Source organism: Lepidochelys kempii, chromosome 2, assembly GCF_965140265.1.
Source record: "Lepidochelys kempii isolate rLepKem1 chromosome 2, rLepKem1.hap2, whole genome shotgun sequence".
Taxonomy (NCBI): Eukaryota; Metazoa; Chordata; order Testudines; family Cheloniidae; genus Lepidochelys; species Lepidochelys kempii.
In genome coordinates this window covers 236,427,313-236,449,522 of record NC_133257.1, presented here as the reverse complement: position 1 = coordinate 236,449,522, position 22,210 = coordinate 236,427,313, and the positions used below count along the sequence as shown (strand labels likewise).

General features: G+C 40.5%; 1 protein-coding gene across 4 annotated transcripts in view; it reads right to left on the bottom strand.

Annotated features, from left to right (window-relative positions):
• The window catches only part of GAD2 (glutamate decarboxylase 2), a 56,255-nt gene that overhangs the window by 9,727 nt on the left and 24,318 nt on the right, over positions 1 to 22,210 (bottom strand). For 3 of the 4 annotated variants that reach the window (XM_073334284.1, XM_073334287.1, XM_073334286.1), the window contains 6 exons: positions 16,913 to 16,992; positions 12,359 to 12,413; positions 10,520 to 10,636; positions 8,963 to 9,027; positions 3,637 to 3,715; positions 893 to 1,042 (listed from right to left, as the gene is read on the bottom strand). In XM_073334284.1, coding sequence (XP_073190385.1) covers positions 893 to 1,042; positions 3,637 to 3,715; positions 8,963 to 9,027; positions 10,520 to 10,636; positions 12,359 to 12,413; positions 16,913 to 16,992 — 546 coding nt within the window. The remainder of the gene's footprint in view (positions 1 to 892; positions 1,043 to 3,636; positions 3,716 to 8,962; positions 9,028 to 10,519; positions 10,637 to 12,358; positions 12,414 to 16,912; positions 16,993 to 22,210) is intronic. The other variant, XM_073334285.1, reaches the window with a different exon arrangement.

Here is a 22,210-nt window from a genome sequence, read left to right as displayed (position 1 = left end):
ATCATAGGGGGTATGGCCAAAGAAAAAGGGGTGTGGCCAAAGTTCCCTTGCACTCCGAAGGCCCCTGCTATTACAGCAGCTCCTGGGAGGCTATTTCAACTGGGACAACTTGAAAACAGCCTTGAGGCTTCTTGAAGTTTCTCCTTGTGACCGGGCAAGTGCGTAGTGGCCTGAGGATCAGGGAGACTCAAAGATGGCTTACATCCAATTTTGCAGACTCCTGGTGACAGTTGCAAAGAGCTGTCCCAGAATGTGTTTTCAGAATTTGAATAAAGCATCTAAGGGTCTTTAAGTCCTTTTTTTTTGATAGAAACGATGCAGTCAAATGCAATGAACAAGCCTGAAATAGTTGGGCATAATCATTTGAATTTATACATAAAAGTATTTATTTAGCAATATTATACAAAAAAGATACATGAGTCAAAAAGAGCCAGTACTTTCAGATTTTAATTAGTTTACCCATAATAATAATATGACTGTGGTATAATCACAGTATATAATGGAACCAGGTGTGTTAGTCACTAATTTGTCACATTTAGTTTTAGAATTTCATTAAAATAAAAAATCTTTGTGTTTCCAAAAACTTTCTGGACTGATTACACTTATACTTAAACATAATATTTATGCTGTCAGATTGTTAGTTAGATGCAGCAATTGGTGCACAATGACATGGAGTCTGAATTTCAAAGTCATGTGTGATGCTTTGTAGCTAAATCAGTTAAAGGTAAAGAAAGTGGAAATGTATTATTATTATTATTATTTAATTTCCATCCTTGTTCTTTCTTCCATCTCATGTGAAAAGGTAAGGTTAGACATTTTCTAAAACTGTGATTATATAAAGCAGAGCTATTCACTATTTTTATGCAAACAAATACATCATATACTTGCTTACCTTTGCTCTCCACATCAGCCATAGCTTGAAGACATCAACATGACGCCCGCATTGCAACGCCTTGTCTCCAGTGTCATATGACAGGTCATAGTGTTTATCTTGTTGAAAGAGGTAGGAAGCATGCATTTGATTGCAGCTCTGCATCAAGCCCTTAAAGAAACAGAGATACAGTTAAGGAAAATTGGCATTTGCATGGTTTTACTGCTTTGCTTTGTTTCTATTATGTAACCTTTCCAAATGACTTTTCAAAGCATTCCTCTGGATAAAGCAAGCTGACCCAGCAGCTCTGTGGCTCTTCTAAATGATGTCATGACACTCTTTCCTGAATTGGTTTTGTTTCTAAACTACTATTCCCCATTTTTATTCTTTCAGGGTGCAGTTCATTCCAATGCTGAACGCACATGCAAGGGCCTCCACGCCACCTACGCTACAAACCAGGTGCATACGGGGGTCTTAAATAGTAAGAAAGGCTTTGGGCAGATGGGGATGAATATGCCTTTAAGCACACTGCTAGTGCTGTTTCTGAAGGTAAGTGGTCATATTTTGACTCTCTTCTAGCCTGCAAAATGTAGTTTTGGGAGGCAGTCTTGCCATGTGCACAGAATTTGGCTGCGGACCCCCAGTAGGCTATCTCTGAGCTAAAAAGCATGGAGCTAATAATTTTTATCTCAGTTTTCCTTTTTATTTGTATGCATTACATATAGAGAGTGCCAAATCCTGGCTCTGTTGAAGTCTTCATGTATGTTTTGTGCACGCCACTGGCCTCTTTCTCCAAACTGTATTTTGCAGTCCACACGGGGTCTTTGTCGTCAAGATTTACCTATATATGAAACTCATAAAAATGAGAGGGAAAAAGGAGGGAAAAACAATTGGCTGTACGCTGTTTGTGAGACACCTGTTTTCACTCTGGCATTGGCTTCAATGAGGCCAGGGTTTGTCTCACAGAACTGAACCACAGGGCAAATAAAACCTAGCTCCTCTCTTTCTGTTTAAGTGCACATTGTGTACAATCTGCTGTGCACCTGTTAGCAGAGCAGTAACCAGCTTTTCAGTAGCTGGTCTAATAAGTGGTGGTTGTATAGCAGCTGTCCCAGTAACTGCCTGCTATGTGAAGATTACAAGCTTGAAGGATAATTCTTCCAGTTGTCGCTGTCCCAGTACTAAATAAAAGGTGTGGATTTTATCACATGTGAACTTGGGCTTCCTTTTCTCATTCCACGCTGCACAAAGTGGGCTTATATATCAGTGTTGGGTTGTAATGTCTAGCCAATTGGTTGACCACAAACATCTGAAAGGGCAATAACTCATGGACACTGTGCACTGTATTGCTAGTCCAACTGATATGTGTAAGTGGGGCAGAGTCTATCTTCAGTCACACATGGACACAGCATTGAAAGCTGCAGTGGTGCATGGCTTCAACTAAGTGCACAACTTAGTTCAGTGTATTTCACACACAAAGTCGCCAAAACTCTCGAAAGATACCCAAAAGTCACCTACTACAGGACAGGCCCAACAAAGAAAATCACAGAACTCCACTAGCCATCACCTTCAGCCCCCAACTAAAACCTCTCCAACGCATCATCAAGGATCTACAACCTATCCTGAAGGACGACCCATCACTCTCACAGATCTTGGGAGACAGGCCAGTCCTTGCTTACAGACAGCCCCCCCAACCTGAAGCACATACTCATCAGCCACCACACACCAGAACCACTAACCCAGGAACCTATCCTTGCAACAAAGCCCGTTGCCAACTCTGTCCCACATATCTATTCAGGGGACACCATCATAGGGCCTAATCACATCAGCCACACTATCAGAGGCTCATTAACCTGCACATCTACTAATGTGATATATGCCATCATGTGCCAGCAATGCCCCTCTGCCATGTACATTGGCCAAACCAGACAGTCTCTGCACAAAAGAATAAATGGACACAAATCAGATGTCAAGAATTATAACATTCAAAAACCAGTTAGGGGAACACTTCAATCTCTTTGGTCACTCGATTACAGACCTAAAAGTTGCAATTCTTCAACAAAAAAACTTCAAAAACAGACTCCAACAAGAGACTGCTGAATTGGAATTAATTTGCAAACTGGATACAATTAACTTAGGCTTGAATAAAGACTGGGAGTGGATGGGTTATTACACAAAGTAAAACTATTTCCCCATATTTATTCCCCCCTCCCTCACCCTCCACTGTTCCTCAGACGTTCTTGTCAACTGCTGGAAATGGCCCACCTTGATTATCACTACAAAAGGTCCCCCCCGCCCCCAGCTCTACTGCTGGTAATAGCTCACCTTAAGTGATCACTCTCGTTACAGTGTGTATGGTAACACCCATTGTTTCATGTTTTCTATGTATATAAATCTCCCCACTGTATTTTCCACTGAATGCATCCGATGAAGTGAGCTGTAGCTCACGAAAGCTTACGCTCAGATAAATTTGTTAGTCTCTAAGGTGCCACTAGTACTCCTTTTCTTTTTGTGAATACAGACTAACACGGCTGCTACTCTGAAACCTAAAGATATATAGTCATTCATTTCTCCTCGACAGCCATTTTAAATCCTTTCTGTGTTTGTAGACTGAACAAGTGCCTAGAGGTTTGCGTCTCAGTTTCATTTGTAATCTTCATCACATTAACATACATTAGCTATGACACAGTTATAAAGAAGGCATCCAGCACATTCCAGAGGGAAATGGCAGAAATGACTAGAGGTGCAAATGGATGAAGACATACCTCTTCCCTAACGAGAAGGGCAGAACACTGCAATGGGACACCCATCATCTTGTGGGGGTTCCAAGTCACAGAATTGGCCCTACAACAACAAACAACATTAAACTGAGATGTTATACCACAGGTCTGAAATCATTAAAACATTCAATAATAAACAAAACTAATATGGCTCATATGGGCCTCAAAGATGCAAGGCTGAAAATACGCACAGCGGTTTTCAGAAGAGTGATTATTAATGTTCATACAGGACCCCAGAGGCAGTGCTAGCCCATTGGGGGGCCCTAATCAGGAATATTTTGGGGCCTTCCCCACATACAACACATAATAAAAAGTGAATGGGGGCCTTCTTGAGCTGCTCGGGGCCCTAACCAGTTTTTTAGTCTGCGAATGCCTAGCACTTGCTCTGCAGGACTCAATTGTAGAATCTTTAATTACACTGTGGGGCGCTGATGTAAATTTACTCAGGCAGACTACTCATCAAAGGAAGGGTTTTTGTAGAGTTAGCCCTAAAAGGTTCTGGACTATGGCTCTGGAGAGTTAACACAGAGCCGTGGTGCTATACATTAGATTTTGTGAGCACCAGAATTTTTGTGATCCATCCACACTTTAAAGGCAAAGAGTGAATGTGTCAAAAACACATACATGATTTAGGACCAGTCTGCAAAGATGTTTAGGTAGCTAAGATGCAGATAGGTGCTTAGTGGGATTTTCAAAAGCGCCTAAACAGGTTTGGTGTCTAATTCCCACCGATTCCCATTAACTCCCATTGATCCCATCAACTTGCTGATGCACGTCTGAAAAGTCCATTTTGGGCTGATCTGCATCTTTACACATCTTTGAAAATCTGAAAATTTTACCGGAATGGTCAGATCCTCAGTTGGTGTAAGTTCTCACTGCTCTATTGGCTTCAAGCGAGCTATGCCAATTTGCACAATTTGAGGCTCTGGCCCAAAATGATCACGGTAATGAATATGGTATTATCTCAAAACGCTCTTTCATGCTCTCGGCCACTTAGCTTGGTTACCAAGATGCCAGAAGCTGCCTTAGAAAGTTAGTCGGACAGCGTGCTGAAATACTTATTGGCATGCATTGACTCAAGCAGGAAAAAAACCCACCAGGTCCTATGCCTGTTGGATTGATATAATATGCTCCTCAAGATGCTGTGGCATAGGAAGAGAGATTTATTGGCACACCAAAAACTATGCTGCTAACTAATCACGTCACTGAAAATGGCTTGGAAAGGGTGATATGAGCTGGTAGTGTGGATTCAAAAATGTTTTGGGGAGTTTATTTCCCTTTATGGGGTTTTGCGGTTTTGTTTTGTTTTATAAATTACTTAAAGGTAAGATTTCCTTTTTTTTGAAAGGCTAACAAGTCTTCAGAGATTTTTTAAAAAGAAACCCTTTTCTAAAGCACAGCAAATAGTGGCCTGGCATGGCTTGCAGAAGGTTTTAAATTAAAGCAACCCAAGATACTTTATCCAAAAGATCACATCTTGTTATACACGAGAACATTTGGAAAAGTACTTTTTAGACTATAGTGAAGACGAAAGTATAGGGATCCCAAGTTTCAAAAATGGCTAAATAAAACCAAATACCTGTTTAACATACATAAGGGTTGATTTGTGCCTCCTATCTTCAGAACTGGGCAAGTTTGAGAATTGGGTCAACAGGAGGCTAGAAACACAGCTCCAAAAGTGGATACAAGCCTAGTAAACACTAGAACAAGCGACTAGCCTGGGGTCCAAGATTGCTCTCTGGATATGATTGCCTGAGTCATAATGTTCCTACATTTGTTAAGGGTATGCATAATAATCTGTCTGCCAAATGGGGTAAATGAGTTTAGATCTATGTTCATTCCTTGCTGTTCAATTCTTTGTATTGTGCTATAATCTGCTTCCTAGTTTTGCCACAGAGAGAGAGAGAGTGTGTGGGGCGGGTGTGGCCTAGGACAGGATGCCTTGCGCTCCTCTTATTCCACTCTGCAGGAGCTTTATATGTGCCACAGTCTGGACCAGAATATGGCTCTTATTCAGCTCAGCCTTAAACAGGTGTCAGTTTTTGAAGACAAAGATAACTAACTGCAGGTACATTTTTGCACCCACAGTTAGCTGTGACCACTATTCAGGTCACTTTGATCTGTACATCCTGGATTGCAACTGCAAATCTGAATCTGGATCCCCCAGGATTTAAAGGAAAGGGAGTTGCTGGCAGGGTACTCTCTGTCATTGGCCTTTGACTGGAAGTCCTCCTGCTCTGCCAGGTACAAAAGTGACTGAATCTGCTGACTGAAGGACAGGCTGCAAAACCCATCTGTTTGCATAGGTGTAGAGGGAGCACAAAGCGGGTGGGTAAACACTGAAGTATTGAGGTTGTGGGACGGGTGGAGAGGCGAACAGTTGTTCATTGTTTTATTTTTGTGTTATGCTTAACTTGTTATTTACTGACTGCAGGATTTATACTTTGGAGGTCTGTTGAAGATGCCTCCTGCATAGGAGTGTGCTCATTCTTGTTGTGGGAGGGGGCTGTTTAACTGTATAGATCTGAATAAGTCAGTAAATTGGGGGGTGAAAATATCTAGAATACCAAAACTGTACCTGCAAGAATGGAGGTGAGTGTTTTGAGAATCTGGCCTGGGAGGTAGTTTTCTTTCTCTGTTTGGAAACCAGTCGGTATTAAGGTTTGTGAAGTGCTTTGGAATCCCACTGGAGGAAAGGTGCCCTGCATATTAGTACGTGAGCATTGTCATTTTCTCTCAGATTCCCCACTCCCCCAAAACACAGATTCCAAGGCTAGAAGAGACCATTGTGATCAATGCAACTATGTGCGGTTGCAAAATGCTGTAGCCAGTGGAATACTTCTGTGCTGCCTTTCCTGCTATTTAAATGGAATTATGCAGCCCCTAAAGCAAAGGCTGTAGGGAATACTCTTTCACAGGCAGCATCTGGCTACTTGGCCCAGCTCTTTGAGCATTTGGCTGCTTTTAATCAACTCAGAGCCACTCACCTGTTTAGGGTACTGGAGTTAATGATTCTAAACTCGCATTCAAGCCTATTAATCTCTTCTCTTGTTACAGCTACTAACTTTTATCTGTCTTTACAGAAAACCCTAAACATGTTCTTTAAGATGCCTGTAGATAATGGAGGTGGCTTGGGTTTTTTATAGTAACAGGGTTGTTTACCAGCAACAATGCCCAAATATCAATTTTCTGCCTAAATCATTGCATTGACCTTCAGGTCATCCTTTTTTCTAAAATTCATCACAGTTGTGCACAAAGTATTTTATCTAATTACATTTGCTTTGTCACAAAGGGTGCTGATGTCAACTATTGACATATGCTTAAATAAAATGATGGCTTACAGTCACATTTAAAGAAGAATGTTACATAGTCAAAAATGAGACACATTATTTTCTTTTGGAAATTTCCTAATGGACCATCCTGGAGTTTTGCTTGAGCAAGAATTGGCTTTATTTGATGTGTTGTGATTATTAGAAATTGGAGGCTGAAGTGGATGCAGGTGCTCACACTCACTTTGTAACATCCAAATGTGAACACCTTAGTAGGATAGCTAAATCCCACACATTGGTACTCAGACTGGAATTTTTCCCATTTAATGTAACTAAGCACCAATATTAGCATCCACGTGTGCACAAAATGTACATGCCCTGTTGAAATCTGGGTAGTTACCCCTGCTCGCCTCCTCCATCATTCACCATGTGAAGAAGGAAGAAGAAATGGCAAGATTCGCATGTAATTCACTGCCCCATGCCAGGAGATGACCCTTATCAGAACACTAGATCTATACCCCTTGAATGTTGGGGAAGTTCCAACTGAGTTGCCCGTCTGAATTCATGATTTAGGCATCTCTTTATCAGAGATTGAACCAGAATTTCTAATGCAAACACATCTGAATTTGGAAGAAGTTCAGATTTGACTCCTATCCTGGATCCATTTTTTGTGATTCAGGTTCTTCGTTAATGCTATATCCTGATAAGCAGCAGGAGCAGGTATTTCAACATCCTGGATGTTTTGAAGTATATCCTGCTTATGCATAGTGTGCATGTATTCAGTGATAAGACAGTTTTTTTTAACAAAAACGTGTCTAGCTTTTTAAAGTCCTTTTTGAGTTCTAAAGGCTTTTAAGTGATGAGTTGGAGAGGACGTCACTGGCTGCTTTCTGAATTCAAGATAAAAACAATTTTTAGAAGTGTTATATGCTCGTGTATCTGAGAGAAGGGGATTGGGCCCTCATAGAGAGACATGAATACAGAGTCTTCAGGAGAAGAATGGAAGGAAAATATCATGGAGCCAGTAAGAGGATCATGGGAATTGAGTGAAACCAAAGGCATGAAGACAGAGAAGAAGGAATTCGGGAGTAGTGCAATTTAACTGGCAGGGAGTTGTGGTTTTGCTAGAAGTTGGAAAGAAGTAGGATGGGAATAATATCCTAATCTTAACCAACAGAAGCTTTTAAAAAGTTTCTAGACAAAGTACTTGCTCAGAAGTTCATTCAAGCTTATTCTTTATTGCTACTGAACTGGTTCAGCATTTCTCTGTGTATTATAGATGCATTCCTCAAGGGTGGAATTCAAAACCTTGTATCCTTAAATATCAGCATTTTCAAGATGCAGCACAAGGATTTACTTCCATGAGGCATATTCAAACAGTGCAGAAATCTGAGCTGTTGCACATATGAGCTGAGTTTTGCAACTACAGAAATGTGGAGAATAGAAGAAGCTATGAATTTGGACGCATAAATTAAATATTCCTAGCAAGAGTAGGCATGACAACTCTTCCGATGATAAAATTCTAGCTAGAACCCATTGCAATACAATCCAGTGTACTAGGACATTGCATAAAAACGTAGAGTTATATTGTCACGGCATTGTGACATTCTGATATTTCATAGGGATTTGAGGATTTATAAATGATCTCAGACAATCTGGTAACCCCATTGCAAGGTCTCCAAGGTTCAGTTCTTTTGCAAATACAGTTGCTGGTTCTTTTTGGACAGGTTCATACAGAGAATCACACAATGACCATTCTGGAGCTCAGAATCAGTTTCAAAGGGGTGAATCACAAATAGGAGCTATACATTATCTGAACAAGAAAACAAAGTCACATCACAAGTTTTTAATCACACATCTTATTGAATAAAGGAACTTGGCAATGTTATTTCAGTTGAGAGAGGACAGCTTAAAAGATTGCTTCATGCTATATATTGGACATTAAATTATAATAATGAACAGGACTGGTTGATTTTTATTTATAGACATTTCTGTGGTAATCACAAGTGTACTGGAGCATTTAACTCGTTAATAAATCATACCTTTCAACACCATTTAATTTCCATTTATGTTTCCTAGACATCAGCAGCCCGCCACCCCATGCTGCCTGAAAGACAAGATACATAATCTTAAAAACAGATAGTTTTGTATTTTTCTGGTGTTTGCATCAATGTGTTCGATCAATTTTATGTCTGATCCTTTGCTTTCTGAACCCATATATCTCTAAACACTTCAGATGGAGCTACAGTTTAGGGCCCGGATAATAAACTATACTAATGGTTTTCATCTCTCTCTCCTGTGGTTTCTTTCAGGAGGCTGTGACTGGAGTTGCATAGGCCAGGGCCTATGTGTCAACCTTTATCACTGTCCAGCCCACCTAATTCCTCCTTCAGCATGGCATATATGACAGCTGTATGCTAGGCCAGCCCCAATCTGGCCTGCTGGGGAGACAAGAGGTGACTAGAGACACACAGAAGGGTAAGTTGGCCTTTTCCCTTTTTGTGACAGTGGTGTTGATAGAGTGGGATGGCAGCCCAGCTGGAGAGATGGGTTTTGCATCTGAGTTCAAACCACTAATGTTTCCTCCAACCTCCTCCCCCCCACCCTCTTTTTTCCTGTAGAGCTCTTGGATCGGAGAGATCGTCTTCCAGCATTGGCAGGAGAATGAAGCACAGTGAGGACCTCAATAAGTAAGCTAATGTTAGCAAAGCAATTTGGCAAGACAGTCTAGCAGATGCCTTAGGGACCTCACAGTTTTAGTAGTCTGGGGCAGTTACAGCATTAACTGACTGCAAGTTTAGAAACAACTAACTACCTTTTCCTTGCTTGTTTATTTTTAGGGCTGGCTGGAAAACAACAATTCTGTTTCATGAAAAATTTCAAGATTTTTATTCATTCCAAAGCAAAACAAAAATGAGATCTTTAGACATTTTTTGCAAAGAACCTGCAAGAGGCTCCCCACCCCAGAATAACTGAAATAGACAGAGTAGGGACTTGCAGCCATGTCTCTCTCATCCTGGGTGGGTACACTAACCAGCAGGCTATCCTGGGGGGAGGTTTCTCAATTTCTTTCCATACCCCTCCCCCAAATTCCATTTTGGATTTGAGAAAGCCTCCAGACAATATTTTCATGGATACCAGTGCATTTCTGTGAAACATTTTGGCTACAACCCTATGAAATTTTTGGACAGAAAAAAAAATGTCAAAGATTTCTCAACCAGCTTGATTTATTTTACATCTGCCACAGAAGATGGGTCTGTATGAGGTATGTTATTTTCTCCTAATTATGATGTCTAGAGATACAGAGGCTGAGGCCAGGATTTTCAAACTAGGATTCCTAAAGTGAGTCATTTAAATGCATGTTTAGACAGCTAAAAGTAGCCTGATTTTCAAAGGTGCAGAGCACCCACAGCTCTCAGCGACCTCACCAGGAGTTCCAGGTGCCCAGATCAAAGGAGGGGAGAATTAGGCCCTAGCTCATCAGCTTTCATTAGAGGACCTAGTATGTTATCATCTGTGGAAAATGACACTGTATATGGATGGATGAATTCATGTTGGCACACTTTATAATCCAGTCCCTAGAGCAATACAATACTTACATCCACGTGCATCCAGATTTTGTATTTCTTGCAGATGTCTGCAATAGCTAGGAGTGGATCAAATGCACCATACACTGTAGTTCCTGCAGTGGCACTAACTAGGAAAGGAACAAATCCCTACAAAAAGAAGAGAAATATTCATCAGCAAGAGAATATTATATGTCAAACAGAGAACCCCCCCTGAATCTGCAGTAGCTCTATTTTCTTCCAATAGTTAGGCCATAGTGTAAGGAAAACTTTAATTGCAGCAGCCACTGTGTTAATCCTGAATGAATACACAAGTGTCTCCCAGGTGACAAACCTGCTTTGTGTGGCCAGGCAAAGGAAGGTGCCTTTTTTTTTTTTTTTTGCTTTTCTCATTTTAGATGTTCTTGATGCCCAAATAAATTTGTTAGTCTCTAAGGTGCCACAAGTACTCCTCGGTTTTTTTGCTGGTACAGACTAACACGACTACCACTCTGAAACTTGATATTACAGTTTCTGCCTTTAGGTGGCAGCAAACTTCCAAGGCCAACACTGTGCCATTTATGTAAAGATACTTTAGCTGTAAAAGCTTCAGAATGAACATTTCCACATCTATCAGTGTGTTTGAAGTAAAACATGGAAACTCTGTTATGACATGTAGGACAAACAAAACCATCTTTATGCATCGTTGAACAAGAAATCTTTTGGGCAAATTTGAAGTAGCCTATATTATGCTTTATATTAATGTTGCATTCAGAACATGCTAGATTCTGTGCAACATATAGGAAGGCACATTCCCTACCCCAAGAGTCTATGTTGTAAGGTCCTGATCCTGCAAAGGTTTATGCTTACTCTCTACTTTTAGCACATGAGCAGTTCCTCTGAAAACATTGGAACGACTCAAAATGTGTAAAGTTAAGCAAGTGCCTAAGACTTTGCAAGATTGGGGTCTAAAATACATATATGAAAAAATTACATAAAAATACAGGTTTCTTAACATGTAATGAGCAACTGATATTTCTTAAAAGGCGTGAACTTCTCCCCTGCAAAATAGGATATATGCTTAGTAGGTTTTTGGATGAATGTTTTGTTTTTTGGTTTAGTTTCCCCTACCCCATGTAGTGTGACCAGACAGCAAGTGTGAAAAATCGGGACGGGGGTAGGGGGTAATCGGAGCCTATATAAGAAAAAGACTCAAAAATCAGGACTGTCCCTATAAAATCGGGACATCTGGTCACCCTAATCCCATGGTTTATTTTAGGCAAAGCAAGTTTTACAAAGACCAGTTTTTCTTGTGAATTATGAACTCTGTGTTTTTAAATTATTATTATACAGCAACTGTTGCCATAGCCACCACATTAAAATAAGATATATATTATAATATCATATTTAAGCTTTTAAAAGGGCCTTTTAAAAGGGCACACATATAAACTGTACCTTGGAGAATATATTTAGTTCTTTTGAATGAACTCTTCTTGATTTTGTGACTTCGATAAGATTATTTTCAGTTTATTAAAAAAACCCTTCAATCCCAAAACATCTTTTCATTTAGAGCTAACATTCAGCTACTGATTGTATCGCAGACTGAGGCGGTCTAAATCAGGAGAAGATTACACTATATAGCATAAAAGGAAGACCATGAAACATCTTTAAACACATCTTTTATTCAGCATCTCTAACCTTCCTCATTATATTGTTGTGTTTCAGATAATCATGGTATAATTCCATGCTGTTCTGCAAGGGAACATAACACAAGATTAGCTCAAATCTCCTCTTAAAACACACCAATCAAATTGACCAAAATGCCACTTGTTTCCTATGCATGGAAATGGGAAACCCTGCACCATTTCTGAGGGCACCTGGTAATAGACTTACTTTTTGTTTGGCTTCAATAATTCTTCTTTCAAGGTCTGATGGGATCATTTTCCCTCTGCAGAAAGGATAATGTCATATTAAGGTTCCAGTTTTGAAATCAGCCCCTTTCTATCAGTTTTCCACTTAAATAATCCCAGATAGGGAAGAAATTGATGCCTCTGCACCATTTAAGCTCTCAAAGTAGGCACTTAAATGGTGCCTAGTCCCTGACCTGGCCTTCAGCACAACGCTGAAATTCACTTTAGTTAGTCAGCTGGCACCAGTGCGGTAACAGTAGTGGGGAAAAGTCACCTTCATGCAGAAAGCCCAGTGTTCAGGACCATGCTGAAGCCCCACTTAGTGCTATATTAAAAGGCAAATCCTGCCTCATGGAGCTTCAGGTTCCAGTGTGCCTCTGTAGCCCCATTGAGAAGATCCTGGATGTCCTGCAGGGGATTCCCAACTCTGTGGCTGCCATTGGTTGCTGTGTGGCAACCCAACCTGGCCCCCTGCCCAAGCGATGGAGTCTGCGACTCCACCTCCCAAGGGCTTTGAGAATCATATCCAGGGGGCTATGCACTTGCACAGAGAATCCTTGAATCAACTGCATGGCCCCAAGCCATGAGATCAGCTGATTGCTCCAAAATTAAACTGTTGGGGTGGGAGAGGGAAGTCTTCTGCCTGCTCAGAGCAGCTGGGTCCCTTTCCATTACTTCTCCACACCCACAGGAGAACACAAACTTTTATTTGCAATGCAGAACAAAACAAAGCAGGCCAAATTCATCCTCGATGTAACTCCAGTGGAGCAACACTAGGGATGAATTTGCCTCAGAGCGACTGCTCCATAGATTGATCTGGTTACCTTCCTACTAGCTTTGAGAAGGGCATGAAAAGAAGCAGCTGGTCTGGGCTAAAAGAAAGTACATCTTCAAATCCTTCAAATTTAGTGTACATGGTATTTGCAGTAGATTTAGTATGAGCCATTCACCTGAGATTCAGGCTCAATGGTATAAACCTCTCAGGCCAATTTGGAAAGTCTTTTAAATTCATTAGGCTCATGATGAAAACATTATTCATGTTTACTTATTGAGATCTGGGGTTTTGGTTGTTTTAGCTGAGGGTCAGACTATCCATGGAGAGAAAAAATCCATAAAATCGTCAGCATTATGCTAGTCCTTTTAAAAATTTTTGGTAAGTTCTTCATTAACTTTGATTAATCACTGGGCACTTATAAGATGAGGCCTACTTCAAGGACCTTTTCAGTCTATAGTAGAAATGGTAAAAACAATTTCATTGAAAGAAATGGATATGTCAAAAATAAATATTTTCAAGGAAAAAAATGTAATGAAATGTTTCTGTTTTTTGTCTAAAAATAAAAATTAACTCTTGGTTTCTAACCAAAACCCAGAATATTTTACCAAAAATAATGTTAGAAAACCAACACTTTGCTGGGTTTTGGTTTCATTTACATCAGAAACATTCAGGGGAATAAAAAAATGAAACAAAAAGAAAAGGAGTACTAGTGGCTCAAATAAATTGGTTAGTCTCTAAGGTGTCACAAGTACTCCTTTTCTTTTTGCGAATACAGACTAACACGGCTGCTACTCTGAAAAAAATGAAAATGTCTTAATTTTCAGCAAAAAAAGTTTGGTATTTTTTGATCACTTTTTTGATCACTTAATTATGCAGAACACCCAACAAAGTTAAGAGTTTGACCCAGAAAGAGGCTTTTGGTAGAGATGGGCTTGGGCAGCTTTGCTTTGGCAAAAGATCATGATATTTTGCTTTGCAAATGAAAAAAGCTGAACTTGACCCTAGTTTTGTTTTGGGATACCAAGCCAGTACAGAATATTGTACCCCAGGGGTTCTCAAACTTCATTGAACCACGACCCCCTTCTGACAACAAAAATTATGACATGACCCCTGGAGGCAGGACCGAAGCCTGAACCTGCCTGATCCCTGCCAACCCAGATGGGGCAGGAGGGGGTGAGGGGCAAAGCCAAAGCCCCACTGCCCCAGGGGAGGAAGGCAAAGCTGAAGCCCAAGGGCTTCAGCCCCAGACAGAGGGTCTGTAATCTCAGCCCCACTGCCCAAGGATGAAGCCCTTGGGCTTTGGCTTCGGCCCCTGGCCCAGCAAGTCTAAGACATCCCTGGCGACCCCATTAAAATGGGGTCGCGACCCACTTTGGGGTCCCAACCCACAGTTTGAGAACCGCTGTTCCACCCATTCCAAAATTCCCTTGCTTATTTGTTATGGTGTCAGACAAAAATAATATTTTCCTCTTCCTCTTAAAACTGCTATTAGGACCATAAGGAGAATAAAATAAAAAGAAACTAAAATCCAGACTTGGAATTTCTGCTCTGAATAAAGTATAATAGCTGCTGTTTACCAGCCTTCAGCATTGCCAAAATACACAGTGAGGTACACAGTTACGGAGACCTCAGTACTGTCAAAATTCATATAAGCTAGTGATTAGCTAGCCCCCAGGAGACCCAAACACACACAGGACTGTACAATAAAATCATCTGCAAGCATTGTCAAAATTCACATAGGAACAGGCAGTAAATCACCCCCCAATACAGCCAAAATATATGGTGGAGCATGCAAAAAAGTCCCCCCCCAGAGGCAAAATACAGCAGGAGACCAGCAAGACAATCTATAGCATTGCCAACCTACATATAAGAGCATGGAGTAAACCAGATGCTCCCATTACCAATCCACACAAATGGGCAGTAGGAGCATGTGGAAGACCAGCCCCCAGCATTAGCAAAAATGCATTTTTGCTTCTTTTGGGTGGGCTGCCTGCCTGCATGATCTTATAGATTAAAAAACAGGGTCAACCAGCTCCAATACAACAAGAATACAGGCAAATTCGACTGAGTGTTGCTCAGGATGGGATCTGGTGGGCGTAGGCTAGATAAGCATCCAAAAGCTCAGATGGACCCGCAGCCCATACGATCCAAACCCTTCCTTCATAAGAGGCACAAGATCATCCCAAAACTCCTGCCTCGTGTATTTTGAGAGAAGGCCTGGTGGCCTGCTATGTTCCTTTGGCATCTTCTGGGAATGGATGAGAAACATCCAGTAACTCTGCCATTTTCTTTAAGAAGACCAGTTTAAAGTATTGTTCTCACTAAAGAAAAATAAATAATTACCTAGAATCTGCATAGAATTCATACAAGATGGGCCAGATTCTGAACCCAGTTACTTGAATCTGGTCTATAGTGTCTAGAAAAAGCAAAGGTGTCATTATGAAGTGCTGGTGCATCAGGTGTTTTTTGCTCATTGTTCATACAGTCTTTAATTCTTCTGCAAAGAGTTCTCAACTTTGAGACTAGGGAGATGAGATTATGAATCAGTAGTCTGCGATTACTATTCTAAATTGCTTAAATGGTTTTCTTTTGATGATAAGATCAGAACATTTTGATTTAGTCAAGCCTTCCATTTAATCTGGAGCCGTAACTATTCAGTTGATTATAACGATCATATTCAGTAGCTCCTAATGAAAGGCAATTTTTATTGAGAAACTCTATGTAGGACTGGTGAGAAATTTTCCATCAAAGTTTTTTTTTCCATAACCAGAAAATGCAAGTTCCATAAGAACAGAAATTTCCGTGATAAAATTTTGATTTTTGCCAGAATTTCAGTTGTCTGTCAGGAAATTTGGTTTGTTCAGCTGAATCAAAATGTTGTGTATGGGCCCATTTGATATTATTCTGGGTCCACCTAAGGTGGTGTATTGTCTCATAGGAACTGAAGTTTGAGAGCCTTATGTCCTCATTCTCCTCCTTGGGCTGGGCGCCCTGGCAGGGTTACAGCTCCCATGATACACCACAGTTGTCTCCTGTGGCTTTACTGCCATGGTGCTTTATGAGAAATGTGGTCCAGCCAGGAAACCTAACTCATAAATGAAAATGGGGGCATGAGAGCCACCGAATTATAACTCCTGTGAGTTACTGATGGATATACACTAGTTCCATGTTGAACTGAGTTGAAATAAGACATTTCAGCTCAATTGGACAAACTGAAATAAAATATTTCTATTTGAGGATATAGAAATATTTAAGTTTGAGCAAACCAAAGTATTTCTCTATTTCTGAATCAGAATTTTAGGGGACTTTCCATTCCATAAAAAACAAATATTAAAATGTTTCCTGTGGAATGAAAATTCTAGTTTTCAATCAGCTCTAGCTATCAGTTGTTGTAGAAGCTGTGATCAAAGGGCCAGTAGAAGTATAAGGGGCCTACCATAATCAAACATTGGCCCTGCCCCCTGACCTGCCAGGCCCTGCCCACCTGTCACCCTAAGACTCACCCCCCTGAGGTATTACTTCCGAGAGCAAGACAGACACATGGCTGGCTCCAGTCATGATTGATTTGATTGATAGTAGTCCACTTACACTACTGCCAGTTCTTCAGTTGGTATAAATTAGTTTAAATCTACTGAAGTTAGCGCTATGCTGATTTACATAAGCTGATGATCTGGCCCTACATGCTTTCTCTGTATTCAGCCGTTGCTTGTCCCCACTCTTAGTGTGGCATTGTAAGGAGGTATGTATGGAATCTGTACTTACCTTTCGTCACATCTAATCAGAATCACACTATCTGTGCCAATCCCCAAGGCTGCAGCTCCCTTCTTCACAGAAAAGTGACTCTGAAAAAGCATATTTGTTGTTTTGTATTATTTCTAATTATTTTTATCCAATTCAATGCAAAAAAAACCCTGCACTCTTGGAGTGTCCTTGAAAAACTAACCATAGGAGCAATCCTTTTATTCATGTAGTTTTTCAGAAACTCATCTCTGTAACTTGAAATTTCACATCAGTACTCCCTCACCATTTGGAACAAAATTAATCATTCTAAACTGATTTTACTCAAAATATTAAGAACAATACTGTAGCTGATTTCAGAGCCAAATTCTGCCCTGGATGCCAACTCACAACTTGCACTGACTTCAATGAGAGTTGCCTCTGTGCATTCCTCAGTGAATTTGACTTACTGTATTTAGTCCTTGGCTAAATGGAAGGTCAGTTCATTTAATATGTGGCATCCCAAGTAAAGTGCTTCTGTTATGTGACCACTGGCCAGATAATATCATAAGCCCAAAGAAAGACCTATAACCGAGGATAGGCAAATATATGGTGCCTGATTCTGATTTCATGACAGTGTAAATTAGTTGTAACTGCACTAGAGTAAACTGAGTTACAGAAGTGTAAGATCAAAATCAGGAATGTTATTCTCACTGCATAGGATAAAAGTGGAAGTTATAGGTTAGGAAAATAGTTCAATCTAATTTCCCTCATGAGTCAGCACTTGACTCCTGAATAAATGCTTGTTTGTAATTTGGGATTACAGTTTAAGGAATTCAATCACATTTAATATAATCATTATATCAAACTGTACAGCTGAGAAACTGGTTTTGATTAACCTAAAATTGATTAATGAATCTGTCTAAAGTCTTACAGTTTTAACTACAGATCATTAAACTTTTCAAAAAAGAGTAAATACAACTTTCCTCAGGGAAATCCTCCATTGAATTCATGATTAGACAAATTAGTTATGAATCTGTTTGCCACCTGGTGTACATTAACACTTGAATATTGATGGCAGTTATGTGCATATGTAACATCATGTAATCATAAGTCCCTAACACTGACTAATCAAGCAGAAGGAACATATTTGTATAGTGTACAGCAGCATTAGTGTAGGGCAAAGCATAGAAACAAGACACACTAGACTTTATCATGAAGTCATAGATGTTAGAGAAGGAAAAGACACTAGAGCGTGCAGTCCATCCCCCACCCCCGACCCTCACAGGATTGCGTGTGTCCAGGGACAGACTCCAAAAGAGCATTAATCACTAGCACTGCACAAAGCAATTGCTTGACCTCAGTTGTACTGCATACAGTAGAGTGGCATACAGAAGGATTTGCATACATTGGGAAAACAGAGAGGTGATGAGAAAATTGTTTACTATGACACCCCATGCAAAGCACTTAAGCACACATACATGCTTAAGTGTTTTGCCAAACTGAGGACGAAATTGACTTAATTTAAAGGAGACAGTGGTAGGAAGGGACCCAGAGGTAATAGTTAGTAATGTCACGAAAGCAGGACTGCAGTGCCTGACTGTAGCAAGAAGTGGGGTGTTAGAATATAAGTCAGGGGAGAAATAACTCTGCCACTATGTAAAATTATCTAATGTCATTTCTCTAATTACAGCAGGAGCAGAAGTGACTATATGTAAGGTTGCACTATGGTTTCCATTTTAAACTCTTGTTTTTCAGTCACTAAGAACTTTACCATTTCAGCTGAAGTTTTTTGTGCTTAGTTTCTGACCAACGGTAATTTTTTTAAAAAATAATTTGAGCACAAGTGTTGTGCCCTTTTTGAGAACATGTTAAAAAAATTCTTGAGACTATTGACATATTCAGTAACAAACAGCTTGAAATCTGCTCTCATTTAGGAGAAATGCCTTTTCTGGAGAAAAGAAGTTTTGATTTGTCCAAGTTATGAATCTTTGAAGATTACATGTTGGGCATGTGCAATATATGTAGCAGGGCTTTTATCTTGATAAGCTTGTGATGTGGAAATTGGGGAGTCACCCTCTACATGTATGTGGGACTAACAGGTGGGTAAAGAAAAAAATAACGAAAACGTGTGCTCAGGGCATAAAATTTTCCATTTTGAAAAATAAATTGTTTTCTGAATTTTAGGGCTGAACTGTGCATTCTAAATATTCTCTTAACATAGCTATTTATGGAATAATGTAGGATATGTTATATTAGGTGATCTAGTAAACTAATGAAAAAGTGCTGTTTTGATTAAATAATTGATTTTTGAAACCCTTAATTTTTTTTCTTAAAGTTACATGAATAATTATATGAGTAGTGTCTTATCAGTCATATAACTGGCAGGATTACAACAGGGATTTTCTCTTATAGGATAAATAATTTGTTTTCCTTCACTTATCAGACTCCTGAAATCAACAGGCTTTTATTAATTAGTTTGGTCTCTCTCCTCTGTCAAATGTAAGAAATTGACTCATTGGATTATACAATTGGGTAGAAAGAAGGCTTTCCTTTCCTGAAGACAATTCTAAGCAGAACAGAGATGTGTTTATTGCAAATATTTGTAAAGGATTTTATGAAAAAGATGCTGATAATACTGGGATAGAGACTAACCCACTAGGCACTGCACTTGAAATGCAATCCTGCAGACCGTCATAGTTAGTCATAACAAAATCACTTTTGAACCAACAAGTACTGAAGTTACAGATGGAGTATGAAAGCAGTTCTCTAGGATGCCTTGTGTCCTGGCGCCTCAACACATCAATGCCACTCTTTGGTCAGACACAGCATTGCACAGATTCTGCTCAGACAGGCAGGGCAATCAGCCTGCCCTTCTTGTCTCAATCTCTATAGTCCTATTCCGGGGGCAGGGATGTTAATTTCTGTCCCACTGGAGTGTACAGACATCCCCTATGTTTGGTAGGGATTATCTGGTCCTTGTCCTCTAGGAACCTGGAACCCCCTTTGGCTCTTATATCTCTGTTAAGAGGTAGGTAGGGGGACCCAGGCCACCCACTCCTCTTGGTTCCAGCTCAGGTCTCTTAACCCAGGCAGGCAGGATCAGTTCTCATCAATTCTCCTGCTGTACCCTGAGCTCCTTCCTACCTCCCTCAGTTCTGTAGGCTTCTGCAGCCTGTGGCTCAGGTCATCCCTTCTTTGGGTTGTTGTCACTCTGGGGCCACGTCTCAACTAGCTTGCTGGCAGAACCTCCTTTCTCTGGACTGCTGGCTCCTCTGGCAGCTGCCCCACTCCTCTGCTTCTCAGCTCTTTTATTCTCCCAGCTGTGAGGCTGCCATACAGAACTAGCTGGCAGTTCCTGCATTAATTCCTCGGTTGCCGGTCCACCTGGGGTCTATACAGCCCATGGCAGGCCTATATTCCTAATGATGTAATAATATTTCTTGGTTAAACTGATCGCTGAAACTTCCCCTGTGGTATGTGACTGCAATATACCAGCACTGTACACTGGTCAGCTATGCCAAAATCATGTATTAAGTTTTCCAGTCCTGCAATCTGTGCTCTAGGTCCCCAGTTCAGTAAATCATCCCTATTCAGCAAACCACTAACCATGTTCTTAAAGTTAAACATCTGTATAACTCTTATTGACTTTAATGGGACTGAAGTACATGCTTGAAGTTTAGCACATGCTTAAGTGCTTTGATGAATAGGAATGGATTTAAGCATGTGCTTACAAGTTTGGCTAAATTGGAGCCCAGGAACCAGGCATGTAAATGCTGACTTCAGTGGGAGTTGAAGGTGCTCAGTACCTCCCAAAGGCACTCAGCATCTTCCAGGATCAGGCCCCAAGTGTTCTAAGAATAGATGTTTGCATGTAATGCAACTCTATACACTGGCATGGTCTGGCTTGTCAAAACCCCAGCTGAACTGAGTTACTCAAGTCCTGCATGTTCTTTCCCACAGTTCTGTTGTCTCTTTCGTGAAAGGGTAAATGGTGTTCAATCCAATAAACATACGACAGTTCTGCTCAGCATTGTACCCCTCTCTGTCACAATTCTGCACTCTTTTTCATGCAATCCTTAATGTGCATGTTAAGAAACACACCCGAATGTTTTTCGCTAAGGTAAGTAAAGGGTGAGCTTTATTCCTGCAGATTCATGGACCCAGTCTTGATTTAGGGCTGGATTGTGGGTTCTTCAGGCACGGCTTCACGAGAGTGGAATGGTGATCAACGAGCTGCTTTCCATCCCTTATGCAACTACACAAGCGCATCCATAGCAGGTTCGCAGAAGCCCCTTGGAAGCAGGGAGGAGGTGATACCCTGGCTGACCAGAGGAAGCAGTTTCCTCCTTCTGCCCATGTGGCAGGAGCAGCACCAGGAAGGCTTGTTTTCACTGAGGCAGTCTCCCCAGCACCTCTCGTGAGGCAATGTCATCATGTGCACTCAAGCCATCGAGCCCTGTGAAAATGCAGCTGTGACTCCACTAAGAGGCTATTGACATCATGAACCTTAGAACAAAATCCTGAGCGCAGGAAGACTCTGTTGATCTTCAGACAGATTAGAGGGGAACTGTAAGACTTCGTCAAAATACTGGTAGTTCATTAACAGTTCTCTAAAGCCAGCAATTATGTTACCAATTTAAGAAAATTATTGATTTCATCCATCCAGTTATTTATCTACACATTACATGTGTGTTATGTGAAAAGACACCTATATGTTATATAGTATAATATATTAGTTATATAGAAAAGGGCTAAAGAACTGAAGACATGGCATTAAATGTAATTCATTGGCTTTAAAGTCAATGGCATTACAGAAAGGATTAAATTGGCTCATTGTTCTACACTTGGTAAAATGGAATTGCTCCTGTAACTCTTCTATCTAGTAGAAAGAAAAATCTTTCAGAATGCCATAAAAGAGGAAACATTGACTTGTGTGGATTACCACTAGGAAGAACATTAAGACCATATGCTCTAAAGCAACCACTGGAATATAGCGAAGCCTAGCTGTCCCTTTTTCAAGGCACTGGTAGGCTGATAGCCCTGGTGAAACTGAACCTAGAAAAGTGCATGCAGCTCTGGGCATCTCACTTGTCTGAAAGTTGCTTACAAATTGAAGGGACTGCAGAGATAAGGAACAAAAGTGATTTAGGGATAAATAGGCGGGGGGGGGAATCAGTCTAGAGGTTTATGCACAAAAATGCAACTGCAATTAACACTTCTGAATCCTCATTTGTATATGCAGTTGCTCAACTTGTATATACAAATATGAGCGCACAATTGTTGTTTCATTCTTGTTGGTCTACTAGTGTTTGAAGGAACTGTTTTGGATGCTCTAATTAG